The sequence below is a fragment of the Acanthopagrus latus genome, chromosome 21, assembly GCF_904848185.1.
Source record: "Acanthopagrus latus isolate v.2019 chromosome 21, fAcaLat1.1, whole genome shotgun sequence".
NCBI lineage: Eukaryota > Metazoa > Chordata > Actinopteri > Spariformes > Sparidae > Acanthopagrus > Acanthopagrus latus.
This window is the reverse complement of record NC_051059.1, coordinates 17,285,787-17,312,357: the sequence shown is the minus strand read 5'-3', so window position 1 is coordinate 17,312,357 and position 26,571 is coordinate 17,285,787. Positions and strand designations below refer to the sequence as shown.

The 26,571-nt window shown below is 40.3% G+C and overlaps 1 protein-coding gene across 12 annotated transcripts; it reads left to right on the top strand.

Annotated features, from left to right (window-relative positions):
* Positions 1-1,441: 1,441 nt before the first annotated feature.
* On the top strand, positions 1,442-25,437 carry dtna (dystrobrevin, alpha). Of its 12 annotated transcripts, none has more exons than XM_037083807.1 (24): positions 1,442-1,835; positions 6,300-6,367; positions 7,042-7,122; positions 7,208-7,421; positions 7,740-7,825; positions 8,347-8,501; positions 8,610-8,715; positions 9,215-9,381; positions 9,628-9,752; positions 11,188-11,196; positions 11,627-11,710; positions 11,949-12,029; positions 14,339-14,434; positions 16,431-16,512; positions 16,837-16,931; positions 18,786-18,899; positions 19,116-19,212; positions 21,161-21,184; positions 22,782-22,941; positions 23,029-23,118; positions 23,210-23,303; positions 23,421-23,538; positions 23,654-23,692; positions 24,183-25,437. In XM_037083807.1, the coding sequence occupies exons 2-23, from the start codon at positions 6,301-6,303 to the stop codon at positions 23,669-23,671; spliced, it is 2,163 nt and encodes a 720-aa protein (XP_036939702.1). In that variant the 5' UTR covers positions 1,442-1,835; position 6,300; the 3' UTR covers positions 23,672-23,692; positions 24,183-25,437. The 12 variants fall into 12 exon arrangements, with proteins under 12 accessions (XP_036939702.1, XP_036939700.1, XP_036939701.1 ...); XM_037083805.1 differs by lacking the exon at positions 1,442-1,835 and adding an exon at positions 3,054-3,341; XM_037083806.1 differs by lacking the exons at positions 1,442-1,835; positions 11,188-11,196 and adding an exon at positions 3,054-3,341.
* The last annotated feature ends 1,134 nt before the right edge of the window (positions 25,438-26,571 follow it).

Sequence of the window (26,571 nt, the reverse complement as noted above, 5' to 3'; positions counted from 1 at the left end):
TAACATGAATTTATTTTGATTTAGATCATTTTCAATTATGGCAGTTATGGTTAATTATAATGTTACATGCTTTAATTTTTACTGCTATACAGTAATGTATGATACATTTATGATGATTTGGTTTCATCTTAGGCTAAAAAGAGGTAGACGATAATTACTAACCTGGCTGATTATTGGTGCCAATACTCGGCATTTTAAAATAAACTATTTTGTTAATGTGCTAGTTTGGCTTTGATGCAACATCCTGTCACACATTGTCCCTCCTACAACACTATCTGATTGTAACACATTCACAATTATTGGCTTATAATCACTGTAAAATGGGAATGTGCAAAGTAACTAGTAACTAAATGTATCAAATAAATGTCAGAGAGAGGAAGAACTCAAGTAAAGTACAGTACCTGAGTAAATCGATCTTGTTTATTTCATCAGTAGTTGTTCAAAATTTTGACAAAAAGAATATCTGTCGCCTTGATCTTCTAATAATCGGAATCAGCATCAGCCCTGAAAAAGCCATATTGGTCAACTTGATATTTTGAGTTTCACCTATGATGCAATTACACTTCTGATAGTGCTTACATGAATACAGCACAGTACAAGCTCACTGCAAACATTATTTGGACGTTTCTTGAGTGGGTGTGACATAGTGTTTGGAAAGCTCAAAAGCTCAAACATAGACTAGCTCATATGCAAAAATCATATCAAAACTATACAGCTATTTTTTCCATATTTCATTTGTGGTTGGAAAACTTGTGCAGTCGAGTGATTATTTTATTTACTAGTAGAGTACATCCCTTATCTATCCTTATCTAAACTAGGGGTCCATTGTCCATTGAGAGTATTTTCTGCTACTTTATACTTCTTCTACACACTATTTATTTGACACATTTAGTTTAGTCATTATAGTGTTTATAGGCAATTAATTGTGATTACCGATCAGATAGTTTGACATTGTGTGAGAAGTTATTGTATCAGGGCCAAAGTAGCACATTTTCAAATTAGTTTATTTTATTAGCAATTGGACAAAAAAAAATACTGTTTAAATGCTGCATATCGACCAGGGCGGTAATCACTCTAGTCTACCAATATAATAATAATAATAATAATAATAATAATGATAATGATAATGATAATAATAATAATAATAATAATAATAATAATAATAATAATAATAATAATAATAAAAACAATATAACGATATCTAGTGTAGAGTTGCATTCAGTTTATAAGCATTTCCATCATTTAAACAAATAAATTTAAAGAAAAGACGGTTACAACGGTTAAACAAAGATTTGTCGCAAAGTGAATTATTTTCTTCATTCACAAAAGATTTACTGAAATAATGTATTCCATGACGTCATCTTCCCCCCCTCAAAGCTGCAACAACAGCAAGTGAACGCATCTCTGCGTGACCTCCTCTGTGCACATATGTGAGTGAATCTGCTTGTTTCTCCCCTCCTCCCTCCCTCTCCTTTGTTGTTTTCCTCCTCTCGTTTCAAACTTTAACATTTTTTGCAGCCGGAGCACACTGACGCAAGTCAAGAGATTCCGCATTACGTCATCGCAAAGGCCACATACAGGAGGCGAGCGCTGCCCCGTGAGCTCTGCTCGGCTCGGCTCGGCTCGGCTCAGCCAGTAACGCTCGCCCGAAAATTTCCACTACACGAGCTTTGCGGGAGAGCGGCGGCGGCGGCGGCACCAACGACGGCCGCTTCGTGCAGTGATGCAGCAGCCTACACCAAAGAAACCCTGATCGCACCGCGGGACACGACCGGCTGTCGGCTTCCTGAATGGAAAACAGTGATGTTGCATGACATGCCTCGGAACAAACACTGGTAAGTCTCGTGCAAAGTGCTGCAGCTTGCTGGAGGAGCGACCTTAACCTACTTTGTCACTCTGGGTGAGATGAGTTTGTCGATTAACTTGCAGTGATAAGAGAAAAGAAAAAGAAAAGAAAGGAGGCTGTGCGAAGAGAGAGACATCAGAAATGCGGTCGCATGTGCAGGGGAGACGTTCGCTTTTGTCTCCAGGACACACAGGTGTCTCTGGCGTGACAGGTGATGCCTGAGCCCAGTGTTTACCATGAGGAGCCTGTTGCCCTTTTTCCTTGCTGCACCTTTACCTTTGCCTCGGACAGTATTATTCCTGTGGTGTGATTTTGTTTGTGTGCATAACTCGAACTCTAATCAATCCTGTGACTGACATGCAAAATCTGTGTTGGCAATGACATCACACATTTGCACAGCCACAAACACATTGTGCTCCTATTTGTGTCATTTTGTGAGCAAAGAACTCCAGAACAGCTCTAGCACCAGCACCAGCAAAACCGTAAATGTGTAGCTGCGCTCTCAGGGTCCCCAAAGTTTTGGCCTTTTTGCAGCTGAAACCATGGTGATCATCAGCACGGGGACACAGAGCAGACATCACCGGCTGGTACCAGACAGGAAGGGGGAAGACTGTTAAAGCTCAACATCTCTCTGGCTACGCCGAGCTCCTGCTGATTAACCTTAAGTCAGTGCCGCAGCGTGTTTTTTTTTATCCATCAGGGATGGGACTTGGGTGCCAGTGTAGTTTATAGTCCGTGATGTAAAAATAACTCTGGCCAATCAGTGGTAACAGCTGCGATGTACTGTACTGAGCCGGCCAAAACACAGATTGCTCTCCAGCTCAAGTTAGTGCTTGTGTTTGGAAATGTTGCATGACAATCTGTTCCAAGTACATCAAGCGGGACATGAATTAACAGCACCGTCCACTCTTGTTTTATGGAGCCGCTGCAGAAATAGCCTCATAATGTAAATAAGTGACTAATAAGGCTTTTCTTTTCTTGTTGCTGGCCTGACATGGCACTTGAGCGCTCGGCCAACAGAAGCCCCGTGCAGCATTTAAAAGACAGAGTGAGTCATTACCGCGAGACCCCTTATTCTGCTTTTGGCAGTGCCTGGCCCCACCAGTCTCTCTGTAATGTTAATGGCACAAGATGATTTGCTCTTTTAAGAGCGGTTATATTCTCATGCTGCCGGTGTGACGGTGCCACAGAAGGAAGAGTGATGTTTGCTGGGCACATGCCAGGAATGAGGTCTGGGGTCTGCAACTAGAGAGCCAGTAAAGCTGGACAAGAATGTGAAGCCCTCTCATTTGTAGTTAAAGATAGAGGCAGCACAGACTGTATCCTAGCTGACAGTGTCTAATTTCAGATATGTTCAGTGTGGCCTCCCGCACATTTGGGCTGCTTTTGTTGTGACGCTTCCGTGTCAGAGAGGAGTTTGAGTTTCTTGAACTTGGCTTTGTAATAACTCATCCCAGGCGAGCGTGAGGAGGACGACCATGGTGCTTTATGAGAGGTATGTTGATCATTGTGTTGCCTTCGCCGTCCCCACAGCCTGTATCAGCTGTGCTGGTTTAATATCAGCTCTTGCAGTAGATTGTATCAATCTCAGTTATTTCTGAGGCTGAAAACAGACAGCAAGAAGGTCACGTTGCCGGGACTCAGGATGTGTTTACTTGCAGCGTGGAAAGGATATCAATGTTGATCTGTAAGACGGTGTATGTTTTTACACTTTTACATTTACTCACTCTGTACGTGATGAATGGGCTTGCATATCCATTGCTATGAAGAGTCCGTGACATTGCTGTTTACTGCTGTAGGTGCATTCATCGTCGCCTCATAACTGGTGAAACTCTCATTTATTATATTTGTTTTTACAGGCTTCTTCATTTGTAAAGGTGCATTATGTCGATTGGGTTGGAAATTGTAATCCGGTTTCATATAACAGAAAAAACAAACTGACCTCGAAGGACACCGCAGTTTCATACTATTTTACTTTGTAAATGTGGCGGACCCTGCCACATTCTCTAGCTTCAATTAGTGTTCTGAGGGCCTTATTTTCCTCTGAGGAACAGCTGAACATGGAAATATTTAATATTTCCATGTTCAGCTGTTCCTCAGAGGAAAATAATATATAATATTACCTCATTAATGCTGTGAATATTGAATTTCGGAGTTTGGATTCCTTCTCCAAAACTGCTTAGTGCCCCTTTAAACCCGGTGAAAATGACTGAATGTTCTGTCAAGTCGTGATAATATAAGCAGTTTATTTTTTTTCTGTTGCTCACACTGCTCTGCTGTGAGGCAATTTTCTCAAATACTCTACGATTGATTCTGTAATTCCAGGTTAATTTATTAGCTTAATCTAAAATCCCCTTTAAACTGGATTTCAAAGTTTCCTAGAGCTCCTTAATCGACTGCCTGTGCTGACTGGAAATCAGAGCAACAGGGAGGGAAGCAAAAATAAAAAAAAGAGGAAAAAATGTATGCCGTTGTTTGCTTTTTAAACACTAGGTGAATTCTAATTTCCACACCCTGGGTCCCGGCAGCGTAACATTTTGGGTCTCCCAATTACTGTCAAAGTAATTTGAAATGCCATGCCTGAATGAGTGTCTCCTGCAGAAAAAAAAAGTGTTTTTAAAACCACTCGGCCAAGAAGTGTCGCCGAGCTCTCAGCTATCATCCCATCCAGCGATATATCACAAAAGATATTAACTCGTGAGAAGAAAGTTTTTCTTGACGAACTTTGCTCGTCTGCAGTGGGAGGTGTAGTGTGTGTGTGTGTGTGTGTGTGTGTGTTTGGGGGGGTGACTAGCACTATGTTTTTACGAACAGAGCGGCTGGGATCTTTGCTGCCATGGCAACAAACCACATGACTAGGTGTATTAGATTGCCTCGGACAGAGTGCAGTGAGGCATGGTGTGAGCATTCTCTCTGCTGCTCTGCCCCTTTGAAAGTCTTGTCCTTGTCTTACTTAAGTTTTACTGTGCCCCCCCCTTCACATTTCTGATAAGCACTGTAGTGTGCTACATTCAATTTGCAAATGTATTAAAAAAAGAACTGGAAAAGTGAGGTCAGTGTGGATTTTACCAGGGCCGGAGGAAGCTGCTCTGTGGGCCCTGGGGTTACAATAAGCCCCCCCCAATGCTCTGGGTTCCTTTGCATGTTAAAGTGGTGCGCACAGGGCTGTAATAATAACATTTTATCTTTGAGTTTGAAGGGTGGGTGGTCCTAAATTTAGCCTCTCCAAAACCACAAAATCCCAACAGCAGAAGTGAATGCATTAATCAGTGTGTTTATCTGCATGGACCTAGCATTTTCCCGCTAACTTCTTAATAACATTGTACCAAACGATTATAAGTTACGTTAAAAAAAGAGCCATTGACAACTAGAACATCTAGTTCATAGCATGTCTTAGCTGTGTTGATGCTGTTCCTGGATGCTCTTAGAGTTCAAGCTAATGTTAGCGGCTATGCTCCGCTCTTTTGGCAGGTTCACACTCCAGCTACTTCAGGCAGTGTTACCTGATACAGTGTCATGATACACATGTAATACAATGCAAGAACAATGGTGTAAATGTGTTATGGTGTTAGCTTCAGTCTTTTAGCACAATATCATGATTGTAACCATCAAATAGATATTTTAAGGTGCAATATGTACACATTTTAGTTTTAAATGTTGAAAAATCAACTAAAATGATCGACAGACTGTGAAGAAATATCAGAATTGATGTTGTGATCAAGCATTTGTCTGAAAAACCTCCTCCTGGCAGTCCAAATCTCCACCAACACTCCCTTTGAACTTCCAGTCTGGACGGCTAGCTGCATGGCTAACTGAGCTAACAGGAGTTACAGTTTATATCAGTTAGCGTTTATCCTGGTGATATGCTGCCCCCTTTTTGTTTAGAGTATGTGTTTGACAGGTGGGCCAATTGTCACATATTGCACCTTTAAGACGCTCTTTTATAGGGCTGTCAATCTCGCTTTAGCTTGAGACTTTAAAAAAGTCGGCAAGAGTTTTTAAGTGACTCATGGCGCTCATGTTAGCTTAATTAATTAGCTACAACTGATAAAAATCTGCCAGTCACATCAGCCAGAAGAATTAGATATGGGGAGCTGATTTTGTCTGCCTCTCTCTGAACCCATTATTTAAAAAACTTACAATAAATCTTGAGGGATAAATCTGCTGCTGGTATTTTAAAATGCATACAGGTAAGGGGTATCAGTGCCCTGTCAATCACTGAACAGTAAACCCGGAAACTTTGTGTGGCATCAGTAAGTGCTTCTAGAACATTTTGATACTATCATGGTCCAGATTATTTTAAGTGGAATTAACACATGTAATTGTAATGTAATTGTTTTCGAAAAGACTCTTTACGCACAGTGGTTTAATTAAGGCTTCTGGATGCCTGAACTGTTTCTGTTAAAAGCAGGGATACGCAGCCTCTGACATTGCTTTCTCTCCTCTTGATCAGAATGATTGAAGACTACGGGCAGAGCGGTGACAACATGGCAGATAGAAGGCAACTGTTTGTCGAGATGAGTAAGTGCTCGGAGCCTTGGCCCAGCGTGATCTATGTCAGACTGTTCTACTCACCGACCATAAAAATGGCAAATTCTTCTCTGCAACTTTCATGTAAATCAAATATCATGAAGATCAAGTGTCCCTGCTAGTGTCAACCAGACTGATTACAAACAATGAGAGACACAAGTGTGACCTCATTCTTCTTTTCTTTTTTTTTTTTTACACTATGTGAAGGCACACGTCTATGGAGATGCAAAGTATTGAGAGAAATCTTTAGAATAATTGCACACAACATAATATGACCTTGACATTTTTAGATAATACACTCCTGTTTAAGATGTCCTGTTTGAAATATCCTTTGTACGTAGTCTGTTTTTATTGCACATCACTATGTTTCCAAGTGACTATTTTATTTCACAATGCCAAGGCTTAACCTGTGTCAGTGCTCCATACAACATATTAATTCAAAGCAGGTTTTTGTGTAATCCTGCTGACAAACCAACCAACAAAAGAACACGGTTGAAAAAAGACAACATCAAATAAATTGTATTAAAAAGACTTATTTCATAGTGTCATTTATTATACTAATTTTGTACACTTGCTCCGTGAATTCACCCTCCAGACTTCCACATTATCCATGAACTGGCAGTGACATTTCCAGTGTGATTTGATTATGAGTGACTCTTCCTCAGGGGCTCAAGATTTGGATTCCATACGATTATCGACATACAGAACCGCCTGCAAACTCAGATTTGTGCAGAAGAAATGCAATCGTAAGTATGACCCAGTGTGCGTTTAACCACATCACTACGCTCTTAGCGCAGCTGTTCATGTTCAGTGTTCCTGTTTGCTTTCCAGTGCACTTGGTTGACATTTGGAATGTCATTGAGGCTTTCCGAGAGAACGGCATCAACACCATGGACCTCAACGCTGACCTCTCTGTGGCTCGTCTAGAAGTGGTGCTGTCCACCATTTTTTACCAGCTGAACAAGCGCATGCCCACCACCCACCAGATCACCGTGGAGCACTCCATCAGCTTGCTGCTCAACTTCCTGCTGGCAGCCTATGACCCGTGAGTAACGCGTGACGTGACGGGCGGCCGCTGCTCTGGCGCTTTAATGTCTGGGGTTCTTCTGACGTGAGCTGATGTGGTGTGACTCGGAAGTGTCTGCCAGAATGGAGTGAAAATACAGACTATTTACCTCTGTCATGTCACAACGTGTTCGTGAAGAGTGCGAGAGGCGCTAAAAGCCAAGCTAAACATTTTTTAAGACGATGATCACTGTGATTCAAGTTTGCCTTTAAAGGTTGTGCTTTTCCTTTTGGCCTTGACAGCTCCTTTTCAAAAGAATCTGTGACCGTAATGTAACATTTGTATGCTCCTTTTTAGGGAGGGCCATGGCAAGATATCTGTCTTCGTTGTGAAGATGGCCCTGGCAACCATGTGTGGAGGGAAAATTCTGGATAAATTAAGATGTAAGCAACACAACAAAGCCTTATTTTACTTTTTAATTGTGAAAAATGAAATCAAAAAGACCCATTTTACCTGTAATAAATCAGCTAATTGTCTCTGTAAAGTTCACACAGTTTTGAGTCTGAGTGCTGCTTCGGAAAATTATAATACAAGCTTATTAGTGTCTGTGTTATCTATATCTCTGTCTGTTCTTAGTCTATTGTTCCTAAAAGAAGAAGCAGTGCTGGCCCAGCGCTTCATGGCTGGAAGAAGTCATTATTCATTATCTGAAGGATAGAGTTTATTACATAATGTTCAAAATCTGTGGGAGTAGTTGCAATGGCTCGTGAATGGGTGGGGGGGGGGGTGTAGTGCTGGGTTGCTGATGTATTATAACAATTGATTTGAATAACTGCTTCACTTTGATTTGTTTTCACAAATAAGTGGGATAATTGTATTGTGTAAAACTGTAATTAGCAGACTGTGGTGGCAACTGACAATTAGTTTGATTCATTCCTGTAATGTCTGCCCGCGTTGTTCCCAGATATTTTTTCACAGATATCAGATTCCGCTGGAATAATGGCGTACCCGCAGTTTGACCAATTTCTGAGGGAGGTGCTCAAATTACCTATGGCGGTTTTTGAGGGACCTTCTTTTGGTTACACTGAGCAAGCTTCCAGAACGTGCTTTGCGCAGCAGGTGAGGGCTCATTTACCACCAAGTGTGATATTAGTGAATCTGTGATTGGTTCGGCGTCGACGCTGTGGGGGAATTGTTTCCGCGTTGAATCTCACCTCTCCTCCACAGAAAAAGGTCTCCCTCAATACATTCCTGGATACGTTGATGTCAGACCCGCCCCCTCAGTGTCTGGTGTGGTTACCGCTCATGCATCGGCTCGCCAACGTAGAGAACGGTAAGACACTGCGCGGAATATTTAGAAACGGGAGAGCTGGCAGGGGCCTGGGAGGATGTAAAGTTCAGCCTTGCATCATAATCTTGACTCACCACGCGCACAAGCAGCCAAGCAGACATATTCAAGGAAACACATACACACACACACACACACACCTCCAGTGATGATGACCCATAGGGAACCTTACACCCTGCGTATAAGTGTGTGCGCTTGTGCGTATTTTGTGATGCAGTCATCATCACAAGTCACCTCCAAGTGAGCAGGAGAAACACATCCACGGCGCGCTGGAGCGGTGCGGCTTCGTGCGGTTGAAATGAGACGAATGTCGCTGTCAGAGCGGACTCGGTTGCACATCTGTCCTTAAATTAATTGGAAATTAATCCTCTCTGCTGGTTGTGATGCGCAAAATATCTGTTTTTTACTATCACATCTGTCTGTGTGCATGTGTTTGTCCATCTGCGCGTGTGTGTGTCTGACCCCTCTCCTCTCCTGCCTGCAGTCTTTCACCCGGTCGAGTGCTCCTACTGCCATACTGAGAGTATGATGGGCTTCCGCTACCGCTGCCAGCAATGTCATAATTACCAGCTCTGTCAGGACTGCTTCTGGAGGGGGCATGCCAGCGGTTCCCATAGCAACCAGCACCAAATGAAGGAGTATACGTCATGGGTAAGGAGAGGAGAGGGGAGGAGGAGGACGAGGAGGAGGATGAGGAGGAGGAGAGGGGCGGGCTGAGGGAGGTGTGTCTGCACTAGACCAGTCGTAGCGGCTATTTTTTGCTCCGCTTCACCACAATGTGCGGATGCTGACTGCTCGATGCAGGTGGTGGTGGTGGGGTTGCTGCAATGATGAGAAGAAATTAGTGTCCACACGTCCTCACAACTGGCCCCTCGCTCCTTTTGTTTTTCTCTCCAGAAATCCCCTGCTAAGAAGTTATCCCATGCCCTCAGTAAGTCACTGAGCTGTGCATCGAGCAGAGAGCCTCTTCACCCCATGTTTCCTGAAATGCCAGAGAAACCTCTCAACCTAGCTCATATTGTGTAAGTTCATCTTCTTGCTTTTTTTCATTTCTTTTTTTTTTAATAAAACTGAAACAATCCAGTTCTGTAGTCCTGCAGTCAGAGAGCTGTGTTATTTTCAGAGCATTCTGCTCCGCGTTCCAAAATGCTTGATTCCATCCCCTCAGCTGATAATTATCTCGTTGCTGCCTCGAAGTCTGAAGTGATTCCAGTCAATCTCCTGGGTCAACTGATCAATGAGGCTTAATTATAGCCTTGGGAATGATTGCAATCTGCAACACTCCGGCTACCTTTTCCTTGACTTGACTGATGGTTGTGTTGTTTTATGTATAATGAAACAAAACCACAGACTTTGTGGCAAGCTGAGGCTCTTTATTAAGGCTAAATCAGATATAGGAATAGAAATCTGCTTCAGGTGCAAAACATAGTCTGTTCTTTTACCTTCAAATCAAAGGTAAAAATGAAATTCTTCCCTCTTTTTTTAGTGTTTTATAACCCTTAAAAAAGCAAAAGGATTCCAATTACGGCAGCCAGTTTTGTTTGTGTACAATGTCGGATGTCGAATGTAGAGTCTGAACAATACTGGATTTTTTGAGTCCATGATGATATCAGTATTTAAGGATTGAAACATATGATGATATATATCAGTTTTGCATGAACAAAAACAATGGTTGATAAGGATCCATTAAAATATTTAGAATTGAAGGGCCCATATTGTAGAAAGTGAGATTTAAATTACTTAAATGCTCCACCCACAAATAAATGCACACATCAGAATTCCTGTAAGTTTGTGATGTCAGTTTATGAAACCACAGTTATGTCGATACTTCAGATTTCTTTAAGTTTGTCTGAGCACATCTGAATCACGTGGCAGATACATTGATTATTTTCCAATGTAATCACTTGATTGTGAACTTGGTCTTGGTATGATAAATACCATACATCTTAAAATCCAGATCATGGTAAATGGAAGTTATGTTAAACTGCAATGCATAATTGTAAGAAACTGTAGAAATATAATGACTTTATATCACAATCCACATTTTCAGGTACCGGTAGTCCACATGTAGTTAGCTGACCTTCATCAAAAAGCAGTTGTTAACACTCAAAAGAGTGGCTTCATGTGAAAACTGGTACAGTTGTAACATTGCCACAATAGCAACAAAGCTTACATAAAAAGCAAGATGTGGCTATGGAGATATAAATACACACACATCATGCAACTGTACTCCAGATGTGAACTGTCTGCAATAAACTACACCCAATGTTTGATTCTTATGACTCATAAGAACAATTGTTTGTTGCTTACTGGCTGAAAGAATCAGTATTCTGAAACCGAAACCTGTTCTAAGATGATATCTTGTTTTTTCTTAAAATGACATTTAGTGTAGTCTTTGCTGGGCTGATTGTAATGACTTATTTTAATTCCTTTTTCTTGTTCTGTGTATTCCTCAAGAGATACATGGTGAGTTTAACTTTGATTATTTAACACATCTCAAAATGTGTCTTTGCACATTTTTGTTCATGTAGGTTTGAATCCTTTGTACCATCCTAATCATATACAGTGTTGTCAAGTCCTATCCACCCTAGTTACTGACAGTCACTATTGTTCATTTCTTTTGAAACACTTGCTGTGTTTGTCGATCATTCCCTCCCCCTCATTGCATGTTTTCATTGTGTACCACACCCTACGCGACTAATTATATCTGACTTTGTTGCAACATCCTACATCAGTTCATCTGCAGTAATTACCCAATTCCGGAGTTTCAAATTTGGAGGAAAAACGGCAAGATTGAATGAATGAAAGACAAACAACAAAGAAAGGAAAATTTGCTGTCTCTGTAGCATAAAGAAAACAGATTAAAAAAAAAACAACATTTTGTTTTCCCATCCAGGCCACCAAGACCGGTGAACATCACTAATGACTACTCATTCTCCCACTCCATGCCGACATCAGGGAACCCTTACTCCACCAAAAAGTGAGTGCAACAGCTGAACAATGGATGTCCTGGATTTTACAGCAGATCCTTTCAGTTTGCCACACTCCCTAAAGGCCCCATGCCCTGTAGACTCTGTGACCCACACTGTCTTTATTTTCTTCTCCTTTATTTCCCAAACTGTTGTGTGCGTGTGTGTTTGTGTGTGTGTGTGCGTGAACGTTTGTGTGTAAGCGTGCTTCTTCTTTTCTTTGTGGCTTTTTCTGCTGAATGTAAATAGTTTGCCTTACAGCAAGAATAATGATGTTGAGCAAAGAAAGCCCTTGACTGGGCCTGCTCCACATCTGTTGAAAGGGAGAGGGTAAGTGACACAGGTGTGCGTACGAGAATGCCTTTGTAGCTCAAATGCATGTGTGATCTAATATAGATAATGATCATGGGGCATAAATGCGGCGTGCTTATCATCCTAAGGAAACTATTACAGGACCAGTTTTCTTATGGAGGGGTTTACATTGTTGTACTCGAGGGGCTATCTCTGAGACACTAGATGAAGCATGCATCATAAAGATCATTGGCAATTATTTCGCAAGGGTGCCTATTACAAATCTTTCCATTCACATAGAAATGGGAAATACTGTTTCTTATTTCAGCCACTTTGAACGATTCTCTCAATCACATCTTTGTTGAAGCTGTAGCAGTTAAGTAGTAGACATTCCCAGGCTCATTGTTTATGATTTATGTGAACAGGTTTGGATGAAAATGGCATTCGCTTTTTTTCCCTATACGTATTTGCCGTACAGTTTGATCCTGATTTCTTTAGTAAAAGGGCCACAGAGCTCTTATGCACCTGCGCTTATAGAAGAAGGTGAACACTACTCCCTTTCATAGCTCAGGCTTATAGAAAAACATACAGATGTGATGAATGAGTGGCCTTCTTAAGGTTGTTCTTGATGTTCATATCTGAGCACCTGACTGGGTACTGTTTGAACAGACTGAAGCGCCATATAATACAGCGCTTTGACTGAGGGCGACTGAATGTCTTTTGCCCTGATTTTGTTCCAGACATGCTGGAATATACACTTAAATAGCAATCGCATTAGTGATTTCGTATTGCACTTTCATAAAGACATATATCCTTAACGTTTCGTCCTTTATGTTACTCAAGCTACCCTACATTTCTCGTGAAGCAACACAATAAACCTTCCTGGTAAATGGCCACCTCTTTCAAATGTCGTACCCCCAGGTTGTAATGCAGGCATTCTGTTAAAGCTGCACTTAGCAATATTTTTATATTGACAATGGATTAAATGACTGTGTGTAATGTGAAAAGGGGTTGCTCATAGTGGGAGATTATTATTGGTAGGTCCCCTCAGCTCAGCTAATTATTTTGGTTTTATGGCCCACGTCTTGATTGTTCTATTACTTTACTCACGCAGCAAAAACCTCTGATAAACTATTATCCTCCCAGCACCAAATACCGGTACTATAATACCAAATCTAGTGCCTCCTGTGCAAGAGCTTTTTGTCAACATTGAGGAGGAAGGCGATGAACGACTAAGAGATGATGGCTATCCTACTGTAACAATATGCCTATAAAGACGCACGCTGCTAGCTATCCATTTGCAAAAAGTTACTCATAGCCAGCTCACCCTTCAGCTCTTATGTTGTATCATTTCTGCCAATTCACCCATCAGTCCGCAGGTGCTACGTTAGCACAGGGAGGACTGCCGTTTCAACAAATGATGCGCCGAAATTCTGTCTACTTGTTTTGAACATTTAACTACTGCTAGCTAAAACTGCATAAGCTACCGACATTGTAATGTCGTTGTTAACGTGTTAACAACAAGCAAATGCGGTTTAGCAAATCCATTTGTGTGCTTCTCTGCTAAACATTAGCTTGTGGCTAGTGTGCATTGTAGCCGTCATTATGAAGTCAACATGCGGTAGCTGGTGGTTTTTGTAGCTCCTTTGCTAAATTCGCTTGATGGTTTTTTAGCTAATGAATATAACCAGCGAACCAAGTCAGCTTGCTGGTTAATAAAGCAAAATGCCAGTTTTTGAGGTTCACCGGCTAAGACTTTAAATGCTTTAGAGCTAAAATAAAGAAGCAAATAATAGAATCAGAGTATGATTGGATTCACAGTGTGTTTCTTTGTTATTACTTTTGTGAGACATTTCTGCAAGTAACTTCATAGCAGTAGGTTGCTATAGGGGCTTGTGATGCAGGTGGTAAGCCTCTATAAATAAAGGAGCTACATCAAAAAGACCGCATGCTTGACATGTCTCGGAGGGTAAATTGTTTGACTCAAAAAATAATGACTTTCAATAGTTTTAATAATAGAGCACTGAGTGATTGATGCTTGTAGAATGTAAACAGTGCACGTAGCTTTTAGAGTCTTCCTTTTTTTTCTTTTTCTTTTCTTTTTTTTTCTGGGCATGTCCTTAATCGTGCTCCTAGCCTTCATCAGTGTCTCTCCCAAACATAATATGGCCTTGTTTCTCTCTAGTCACCCATGAATGGCTGCTTTTCAGCCTCTCTCCTCCTCTTCTCTTTTGTTGCTTTCTCTCCTTTTCTCCCGCAGCTTCCTCACCCCTCTCACCCCCCTGTCCCTCTATTGTCACCTGTGTAATGTAATGTTTTATGCTTTGTGAAACCCTGCATTGTTCCAGGTTGAACTACAACCTCGATGTTGCCGATAGACTTGCTGACGAACATGCTCTGATAGGCCTCTATGTGAATCTGCTCCAAAACAACCCCAAAACATGGTTAGTCGGTGTGGTGCTGTCTTTGCCAAACACCAGTGGAAAGTATTTGCTCTGCTGAACTGCCACCTCGCAATCCTTCCCCTGATCTAACCTTATTCTGAGTGTGTTACAGCCCTAACGCTGCATGCTGTCAGTTTTTACAGACTTAGTCTTCCCAGCATTAGTGTTAGTCAGCAGCAATAGCTGTTTCCTGCCTGGTTTATGCTCAAAATCGTGCCAGAGTTTATTTCTACCAAGACAGAGGTAAAACATTTGATTTGATTCTTTGCTCATCTTTCATATTTGAGGATTTTTAGGATTTAGAAATAATGATTGTTATTATGTTTTCACTAGTGTAAAATTACCTGAAACCAAGAATTGTTATGTTTCTGTAGATTAGAATCAGCCATGCGCGTTATTATGGATCCCACTAGTTTTCTTGGTAGAGCCACTGCTCTCTGCCTGTGATTGGTTCGTTTTTGTGCCTTGACAGCTTCGTACTCCTGGTACTCTCTGCTAAACACATCCAACAGGCTTCTGACAGAGATTCTTGTGCTGGTAGTCTTGCAGGACAACAAGAGTAAAGAAAGGGAGACTGATACAGTGGTTTATGAATGGTAGTTTCCCCAGTAAATATACTGACCTCTTCAGCTGTTGTAGCTGCAATGTCAGCAGCAGCCCACTGTGCGGACACCTGGACTGTTCGCTCTGCTTAGCCCAGAGACATACTTGGAGAAAGAGCTGCTCTGGAGGATGAGTGACTCTGAGAGGAGCTGCAGAAGACAGGGAAGAATGCCAAGGGTCAAGGGGTTGGTTTGTTTACTGGGGAAACTGCAGCTCATAAACCACCATATCAGAACTGCAAGAAAAGCAGACATAACAACACTACACAAGTTTATAGTTGGAATCAAGCATAGAAAACCCGACCACCGAGGGCATCAAATCAGAGGTAGAGTAAGGTGGGTGTCAAAAGAAATGCAATAGGATCCATGAAAACGCGAGCCTTAAAGAGAGCGGGTCCTCCATGTTGCATCGCCATGTTTCCATAGTAACCCAGAATGGACAAATCAAGTGTAGACATGACTACATAACGTTGATTTAAAAATTTGTCACAACTACAATAAAATGTAGTTATTGTTGTCTTTGACTGACATTTGTGAAATATGATAGGTAAAGAAACCAGATATACTTTATTGATCCCTGATGTGAAATGGTTTCATATTTGTCATGTTGAAACTCTTATTTTCCAAAAGCTTAGTGCAGATTGGTTCAATAACTGGTACCTAAAGCTTGAAAAACACTTAGCTGGTGTTTTCCTGAGTCTTGACTGCTTCCTTATAAGGTAATATCAAAAATGAGTTTGGTGTGTTTGATCCAGTAACTCAGGCTGACTGTTTTTTTATTGTATAACTGGGAATATGGCTTATTCTCTCCTCATCCCATGAATATTGGGATGCCTGTATTTCCTGTGTGCCTGAGTGTGTGTGTGTGTGTGTGTGTGTGTGTGTGTGTGTGTGTGTGTGTGTGTGTGTGTGTGTGATTTGTGCTGGTTGCTATGTCATCCATCATTCTGTCTCTCTGTATTATATTAGCAGTGCCATAGATCCCCCCCATGTCCATCTGTTGGAGTGAATTTGAGTGCTTTTACTGTATGTGTGCTTGCAAATACATAAACATATTTTTTCATCAGACTGTACAATCACCCCACTGGTCTTTAAATACAAGTGGACAATTACTTCACCCCCCCTTTTATATAATAACCCAACTTCATTCCTGCTTTTGTGGTTTTGCATAAGTAGCTTAGCATGATTACGCGAGGCTCCTTTATAAAACTCAGGAAGCTTTCCTGCCAAAGAACTAATCTGACTCTTAACTCTGACAGCCAAACTTTCTTGGATTTTTTTCTTATTCTTTTTTTTCTTTTTCTTTTTTTTTTTGCATTGCTTTCCTGAATCTGTTGTAGCTTGTAGTAACTGTTTCATTCTGTGACCTCCATCTCTATTTTCCTCTTGGTCAGTTTGCTGGAGAGCAGTAACCACCAAGATGAAGAGCACAGTCTCATCGCCCGCTATGCTGCTAGACTGGCTGCTGATGCTGCGGTGAGATACTGTGTATATGTGATATTTATTGCGCACAATGCCATCTGTGTCCCCTGCCAAAGACCTGTCACTGATGAGAAGAAAGTGCCTTTGGGATTTCAGGCCTTCTTATTGTTAACACGACGAAGGGATTTACAGGTGGTGATCACCTCAAACCTGGCTCGTGTCCCTGTTTATGCTCTGAGCAGGTCGCGATGGATGGCTGGTGACTTGACTGTTTTGTTGCCCCCTTCCCTGTGAGATATATGAGATAAGGTAGTGGATGACATCATCCAGAGGTAAAGCCAGCTCACGTGACTGTCTCTTGCTTGGTTTCACCGACAGGCTCAACAGCAGAGGGTCCCTACAGACCTGCCCTGCTCTCTGGATGCCAACAAACAGCAGCGGCAGCTCATCGCCGAGCTCGAGAGCAAAAACAGGTTAGGGATGACTGCCTCAGTGAGACTGTTCAGATCTCGTCTGTTTGTCTCTCCTCGTCTTTTTTTCACCTCAGCAATAAGAAATTCACCTGGAGAATAAAGGGAGTCCTAGTCTGACACTACAAACAACATATATCACTGAAAGCTGCCTTTGTTATGATTATGAGCTTTCATTATTAGCCAGGGTATGATATTTCTTTACTAGATATTAACATTTTTTAAGAGGGATCTAACTGTTTATACGTTGTATAAGATATAGGCCATGCAAGGCAAGTAAAGGCAATTTACTTCTAGAGCTTTACAAATTGATTAAAATAAGTAAAATAGAAAGACAAAGCTCAGTTGCAGGCAACCGTGAACAGTTGCATAATATATATCAAATAAGCTATAAGTAATATTTTCATATAAAACAATGGCTCATATGATGATTGTATGATGACAGAGCATAACCACCAGACTCTGCAGTTACCTTCAGTTCTACAAATGTTTATGCTCCATAATGTATGTAATTTGTGATACCTGTATTTTTCTTACGATGACACGTCACATTCTTTGGGGTTCACTGAATGCAACTTTACAGTTTTTTTCCTCTCTTGCCACTTTGATACATGCCCCTCCAGCAACAAATGAAGGTTATTGACTAGCTGGTTACCAGAGTGGAGCATTTATCAGCGTGTGTCTGCAGGTCCTAAGAAAGAAATTGCCTAAAATTCAATTCAATGTTTTCGGGTTGTCTGTCCACCCGTTTCATTCTCATGAATGAGAGATCTAAGGAATGCCTTCAGGGTATTTTGTAAAATTTAGCAAAACTGTACGCTTGGGCCCCAGTGACGAACTGATTAGTTCGAAGTCACATTTTTAGCCAGTATTCAACCATTCGTATGATCATTATGACAAGATTTACAATAATGTCATATCGCATGAAATTATGACATTTTATATCCAACCGTGAGGCAGTATTAATAGTATTAATATATGGCATTAACATCATCACATTTTATCCAATTTCATTTATTCATCTTTTAATTTCATTTTGTCAAAATGAGTCAAGCTGTTCTGCGTTAAAGTCCATAGTTCTTGCGACACATATTTCTTTTATATGTGACAAATCTTTAAACCTACCGCTGAGCTCAATATTATCCACTTGTTCTATACTTGCATTTATCTGTTGGCAAATGTTGATTAACTGAACTCCCTCTCCACCTCCCTCTCTGCAAATATTTATATACTGCATGCCTTTATACTTTATACAATTCATGAATAAGAAAAATCATGATTAGTCCAAAAAAATCAGTCTTAACTGTGGTTGAATATGGTGTTTAAAAGGTCCTAAAAAGCCTTAAAATGTCTGGTACCTGCAGACATGATGAGTTGGCAGCTAAAGAGTCAAATATTTCCCTCAGGAGTTGGTTGAGACCAAAAATGGCTGAAAGGGAGTGAATATTTGACTAATGTTGCTCCATATCTGCTTGTCCTGTAAATAACAGAGGCTGATGAATGTTCACAGTTTGTTTCTGCTGCCCCCAAGTGGACCAAAAAAAACAGTCATTGCAGGTTTAAGTTGAGATTTAAACATGGTCAGATTTGGACAGTGCATACATACATTATGTACATATATATGTGTATATATGTGTATATATATACACATATATATATATATATATATATATATATATATATATATATATATATATATATATATATATATATATATATATATATATATATATATATATATATATATATATATATATATATATATATATATATGCAGGTTTCACATATTCTCTTTTGACTTTTGATGGCTGCAGTAAATCCTGGTTTAGTAATTTTATACATTCGTGCCTGTCACAGAGAAATCCTGCAGGAAATCCAGCGGCTGCGCCTCCAGCATGAGGAGGCCTCCCAGCCTCCACCTGACAGGGGTCAGCAGAACCCCACTCTGCTGGCTGAGCTACGACTTCTCAGGTAACTCCTTGTGTTTATAACAGAGGTCTTTTTTTTTTTTTTTTTCTTTTTTGCCTTGGCTGCAATTCAGCATACATGTTGTAACTGCTTACCTTTTAAATTAAACAGCATATATTAGAGTCTGCAGATGCTCGTACACTATTTTTTTTATACCCATATTGCTGCTGACGTGACATTCTGGTACCATCACATTGTACAACTTGTTTCCTCTGTTAGGCAACGCAAAGATGAGCTTGAACAAAGAATGTCTACTCTGCAGGAGAGTCGCAGGGAACTCATGGTGCAGCTGGAGCAGCTAATGATGCTTCTCAAGGTACCACAGACGGGCCTTTCATCTCTCTGACTTCACAGTGCTCAGATACAGAGTGCGGTTAGGATGCCTTCATGATTATTGAATGCATACATTCTGTTTCCTGTGGGTAACAGTGAGGCTGTTAGCTCCTTAGACAGGATAAGTTCTGTTGCAGCTGTACGTTGTATTCATTCATTCACACTTTGTTTATACCGAAGAGATCATAGAGGGGAACACCCTCATTCACAATAGCTGTGGCTCCGTGGGCGATATTTGTTGGATCTGATCAGTCGGGTCTGATTAAGGTGGTTACATGAGGCAATTTTAATTCTGATTGGACCATTAGGGTACATGTAAACACAGCTAATGACATCAAGCCAATTACAGGAACAAGAACATGAAAAAACAAAGCAAGAACAAGGAGAAACGGCAACAGAGAAAGGCAATACTTGTATGAAAATATTTTTTAAATTGTATGTTTTTTGTGATTATGTTAGATTATGTAGGTGAATTATTACATATAAAATATTGATCGAAGTGAGCGGGTTTGAGATCTTTTACGATTTCTTAGGAGGTGTGGTATTTTGTTCCAGGAATCAGGTAAATTAAAAGTAGTTTTCCCAAATTTAGGCCAAACTCGTGAAGAAACGTGACGGAAGAGCCGGCCAGCAAAGCATGTCTGATAAACCCCATCTGAGTGGCGAAGCCATTCCGAAAGGTAATATGGTAATTTTCCAGCAAGGGTTTTATAGATTAAAAGATACCAGCGAGTATTCAGTCTCTCCCGAAGAGAAGACCACCCGACCTTATCATATAAAATAAAATAATTGTGTACTATAAACGTCGTTGGTACTAAATCTTGAGGCGGATGAAAGACAGAGTGCAGTAGATTTGACGAGGACATGCAAACATAAATCACATCAGCGTAGTAAAGGCTGACATGGAAACTTGTGGGTTTTTGCGTCTCATGTTGATGCAGACGGTAAGCAACGTGGCCGGATGATGAATCCCCCTTTTGTTGCAGTTCCTCCCAGTTAATGCGAAGCGAATACTGCACTCGGCAGTAATTTGTAATTCTTTAACTGTAAAAAATACAAGATATTCACATATATTTTTGAGTTATAGATGAAAAATCTGCTTTTGCGTGTTTCTCACCTGACCAAATATAACATGTGTTGATGTAAACACACTTGAGCAGCATTTAAAAGTATTATCACATTGTTAGTCCTGATTTTAAGTGACACCTTGCTCCGTTGCCGTGTCGAAGGATAAATTCGTACAAAATAGAAAAATAAAGTCATTATCTACTCACGTCTGTTGAAGACATTTCTGGAGCATACTCCGAAACAACTGAAGTAGATGGGGACTTGTTTTGAAATGTAAGAAAACAAATGAAAAAGAATCAAATAAAATGGCTCCTTACAGCTCGCCCGATGTAATCCAAGTCTCCGGAAGCCCTAAAACCCCAAACAGATTTGAAAAGACATTGTTTTAAACCAAAATCTTCACTTCAGCGTTAGCACAGCTCGTTGGAAGAGGGTGCATGTGTGCCCTTTGCCAGCCATGTAAAGTTATTTCAAGCTGCCAGACAACACCAGACAGACAAGTTAAGAACAGGATATTGAGTCTGGGATTATGCTCCATCACACTTTACGAGCCAACACGTCTGCCCCCCGTCTAACCTTTGGTGTGAGAATCTTTTCTGCAGCCAGCCGGACAGGAGTTCCTCAAAGCCTGCTTAAACTGCTTACCACACTGGCTTAAGTGGGCAGGATATCAATCTAATTAGCCGAAAAGATCAATGTTAATCCATTAAACTTGCATGAGGAAGCCACATGATTGTCGCCTCCTGGAGGAGATACTGATTGATATACTGATACTGATACTGATTTTATTTTTTATTTTTTTTTTAGAAGTATTCAGTGCAGTGTGGTTGTTGTATCATGAGCCATAACATATTGTTTTTCAGCTGGAGGAGGAACGGAAACAAGCTGTAAGTGTGAAAACCGTGAAGCAAAAAGAGGACTGAAGCTGCACTTTGGATTCAGATTGACTGCATGTTTGGAATAAATGCTCAGCTGTTGCAGAGTGAAAACTTTGTCTCTCCACCGCTCCGTGAATCTTCATTTTTTATCCGAAATGTGGAGACACATGGTGTTCACCAGACAGCATGAACTCATTTGGTTTTGGTTTGTGGGAATAATTAGAATGCCTCTTTCGAGAGAAAAATAAGAAAAACCTGTTTTAACAGCATGTTGATTAAACGCAGCTTAATGACCCCACATACCGTACATTTCTAGCATGTGTGTAATGTTTGTTACTCATGAATCTATTAGGACAAATGAGCTTCCCTGCTGACCCAAAAAAACTGTTGACCTCATTTGTTTGGAACTGCTTTTTTAAAGGGACAGTTCACCCCCCCAAAAAAAAATCTAAATACATTTTTCCTCTTACCTGTAGTGCAATTTATTTATCTAGATTATTTTGGTGTGAGATATCGCTTGATATGATGGCAGTGGATGGCACTCAGCGTGGAGTGCCAAAATCATATGTATCATATTTGTCACATTTTCCATCCAGCAAGCTACACCAGCCAAACCATATTACAGTACAGAAGGAGAACGTGCATCTCCTCATGGATGAGAAGCTTGGATGTAAACATTAATGCCGTCCTCCTCAGCTGAGCTGTAATGTTAGCTCGCCTTTCACCGATGCGTAGATGATGCATGCTCCCCTCTGCACAGTGATGCAGTCGACAGGTGTAGTTCAGTATAAAGAAAACAGTTCCCGCATGAATCTGATTACAGCAAGAATTAGCTTGAGTAACCAGGTCATGATTTCTGGGAGGAGACATTGTTGTTGAGTTTTTCAGATGCATTTTTTTGGTCCTTTGTGCTCCTTAGGCCAGAGCCATCTACTTCTATATTGTTCAAGAGAACTTTGCAGCTGATATCTCCGAAACTTGGTAACTCACATCAAAAGAATCTAGACAGACATGTCTAAAATGTTTTTGATTTTGGGGTGAACAGTCACCTCTTTGCTGTGATTTGAGCGCTGAAAATGAAGACTAAGTCGATGCATTACTCATAAAGGTTTTCTGTATAATATTCTTCTCACAGTCGTGCCATAACAGCATGGTTTTGTCTCTCAAAATAGTTGCAGTGATGGAGTTAACTGTAGTTAAGTACCATATTAATGTACAGCTACATTACTTTTATTTATTTCCAATTTTTTTGCGAATTTATACTTGCAAATATTGCACTTTTTACTCCATTATATGTATTTGATAACTTCAGTTACTAGTTGCATTGCCGATTACAGGCTTTATGTTCACCAAAGTAGCATTTTTTCTTTTGTTTTTTTTTTTAAATCGAAAAACAAACCACAAGTTTACAGTGTATATAGATAAATGTAAATATATCCATAATTTATTTTAATCGTATTTTTGATTGACTAGACTTCACTGTACATTCATTGCCAGAAAATTTAAGACTTAACATTTTCAACACAACATCTGCACTTTTACTCAACCATTAACTACGTTAAAAACACTGACTAGTTGACACTGAAATCATCTGTACTTGTTGCAGACTCAGGGTCCTGGCTCCCCACGCTCTTCCCCCAGCCACACCATCAGCCGGCCAATCCCCACACCGATCCACTCGGACTCCGCCGGCACGACCCCGACTCACACACCTCAGGACTCTCTCATGGGCGTGGGAGGGGACGTTCAGGAGGCCTTCGCTCAGGGTAACACAGAGGCATTCGTTTTGCAGATATGATGTCGATAGTGCGGTTAGAAGCTTTGTGTGAGCCCATTTTAAAACTGTCTCAAAGGTCCCAGGAGAAATCTGAGAAACGACCTACTCATTGCTGCTGACTCCATCACCAACACAATGTCATCGCTGGTTAAAGAACTCAATTCAGGTAAAAATAAGTCAGTGAAGAGCTACTATTTTGCTCTCTGAGTTTTTAGACATGCAGCAGCTGGAATAAAAAGCTTTTTCTCCCCCTACAGAGGGTGGAAGTGAGACTGAGAGCACTGTGGATTCAGACTTTGGACGTGGTGACCTGTTGGCCTCTTCAGACCCCTTATTCACATATAAACCAAGGTACATACTCTTTCACAGCTTATCGATTACTGCAGCTTAACCTGTCAAACTTTGGCTGCGACAATCGGTTCGCTTCTCAAGTTCATTTCAGGTCTCGTGTCTTGTTTTCCGTCACAGGAGCTCCGGCACTGCAGAGGAGGAGAGCTTCGAGAACGATCTGGAGCAGCAGCTGGAGGACGAGCTCAAGTTAGAGGAGCTAATGAAGCACAGGCAGGAACCAGACAAGACATGCATGGTGAGGCCGGGGTGGAAGGAGAAGGCGGCATATTGTGTGTTTTGTATTATTTAATTAATCCTTGACGATTCGTGTGTGTGTGTGTGTGTTGGCGATGTGTTGTACTTTGGTTCAGGTGACGCTGCAGCAGTGACCATGTTGGTTCAGGTGACTGGTAGGTGTCAGTCTTACAATATGAAGCATACAAATGTTAACGTTCACAAAGATGTTGAAAATTGTGAAAATGCAGCTGCAAGTTATAACTGTTATTATATATTTCTGCATATTGCAAATGTATATTTGACTCAGTTACATGTATAGCAGCTGTATAATTGACTTCAGCACACTGCCTAACTCCCAAAAATATATGTATATGCAACATTTCGGTGGCAGGTCTCAATCAGGCTAAATGTCAAACTGACTATCTTTTAATGAAATCTGAATTTGAGAAATCAGTATCCCACATTACAGAGAGCAATTAGAATACCTGGATAAATTGCTTACATGCCACAGTATAAATGTTTCGGCATCCTCCAGGTTGCATGTTTTGGTTTCTCAAACCAGGATAAAGCTAAAACTGAGATATGAAACTCTTTCTTTGCTTTATGTGTCGAGCACTTCCATTTCATTGGGCTTGTTCGTAACTCGTTTCGTGTTCTTTACAGGCGAGCAATATGAAAAGCAACAATAGTAGAAGACACTGGACGAGACAACACTGGGAGGACGCCACCGAGCACTGAAGATATGAAGAATTTTAAGTTGAAGAAACGGCTGAATCCAACCATAGAATACATTTATGTAAAGATATATTTTTTAACCAACCACATATTTAAGGTAAAACTGTGAGCTGATGTAAAGAGATTAATTAGTGAGCTGTCTATGATACCACAGGTGCCATAAAACAAACACATGACCTTTGGGGAATTATTGCTTAATTTGTATCGTTTTTATATGATTTGTCAAACAAATGTACAACAACACTGTTAGTACAGGGTGGCAAGCGCAGTTCATTCAAATTCTCATGTTGCTGAAAAACAGTCAAGCAGGTTTAACTGTTTGTGCATCATCTGATTTAAAACATAAACCTGAAGTTACGTCGGGGCTGCAGTTATGGTTGATAACCGTTTGCAATATTTTGTAAATGCGTAACTCCGACAAGGTTTTACCACTATTCCATAGATTTCTTACTGTTGCTGTCAAGTGGCTTTTGTATTGTTTTTGGGGGTTTTTTTTGGAGCAGGCCAATAAGATATGTTTATTTTATTTGATACATGAGTTAAAATAATGCACACTGCCTTAGCTGATTGGATGAGGATCTCATTCAAACTGTCAATGCGGCATGTAGCCAACAACAAAACAGACATGTTCAGCATCAACACTAGCTGGACAAATGAGGCTAAACTCATTTAATCTGATGCTGGCACTTGATCTTGTCTGCTGAGGGACTTAGTTTGCAAATATGTACACTGTCTACATATAAATTGTCAGTTAAATATAAGATATAGGAGGATTGGTTCTAGTATCTTGGTTTAAAGTACACTGAAAAAGATGTAACGTAGAGACTTGTGAATCACTCAAAATTCAAAGGTTTACACTGGCAAGGGCATTGAACAAATTGTGTTTACTACCAATGGTTTATGAATTAAGGTTCGACCATAGATCATTTGCCATTGTTTCAGTTATTAGCTCTTATGCACACAAATCTCTGTGTGACTTTCACACCTACATACACACTCCCGATGTATTTCCAGAGTGTGCGTGAAACTTTACTCAGTCACTTTGGGGAAGAAAAAAAAAGTGGCAAGCCAATCTAAAATCATAAATGTGTGAAATATGTCTAGTTTGATTTTTTTGAGCAAGTTCATAGCAGTGATTTTGCATGGTGGTGACGCATAATAAAGTGTTGACACAATATCACAATTTTTGCCTATGAACTCCTTTTTTCCTCTTTCTTTTTCCATTCCAGACCGGCACACTTCAATTGGCTTGGTTTGGCAGTGCACATTTATTATCTGTCATAAATGCACTGTTGGCTGCCCTCAACCTATTGTCTATAATTCATCACATAGAGCCACCATCTGAGGTAACATAAAAGCAGCCATCCAGCACTGAACCTCATTCATGTGAAAATTAGGATGGAGAATTTCGCTCTCGGGCTCATGCAATATTATAAGCATATGAATTAACTCATATTAGTCTTTATTAGTGGGATTACCATTAGTGCTTCATAGAAACATCAACACAGGCCCTTGCGTTCACCGCTCAAGGACAGTATTTACAGCATCCATAATGATAGATAATTATCACAATCTAGTAAAATTGAGTCTTCATGCAATGTGTCCTTTCTATATATTGTCTTTATTGTGATTACTCTATCAGCTTAGTTTGCAAAGCAGCTGTAATAACCAGGCAATTTCAGGATATCGTTTGTCCTGTCTTGATACATGACTGCACCCTGGTGTTAAAACACAGGGAATGCAGTTCTGTCAGTAGCTCCACTTCTGTCACATTATGCAAACTTTGTCTCCTGTATTCCCCTCTGAGAAAACTTGTGTTAATCTTTGCTTAGAATTATAATTTGGTGAGTAAAAATAATAATGAAAAACATTATTTCTCAACAAGTCTTCATGTTACAGGCTCAGAGAGGTGATTAAGATACATTTTTTCACATAGAAAAATTAAGAATAACATTAGCCACTAATTCCATTAAGGATTTAGAGTAGAAGAGTAGAAAATGCCCATAAATTAATATTTTTTTAGTGGTTCTATCCATCGAATTAATTGATAATTTAATTTGTTTTAATTTGTCATCACAGTAACACTACAATGTTGCTACCCACAAGATAAAGTGTTGTCTAATACTATGTATTCATAAGTATATTAGCAATATTTATGAATATCTATTCCCTTATCTTTTATTTTGTTATCATATAGGCTGTGTGCTTACATACTCCTCTGTAGTATTTATTTAATAAAAGCCCTACATTTGATCTTTTATACATATTAGATGATGATGGATTGAATCAGAGGTAATATTTATTAGATTTGGACAGA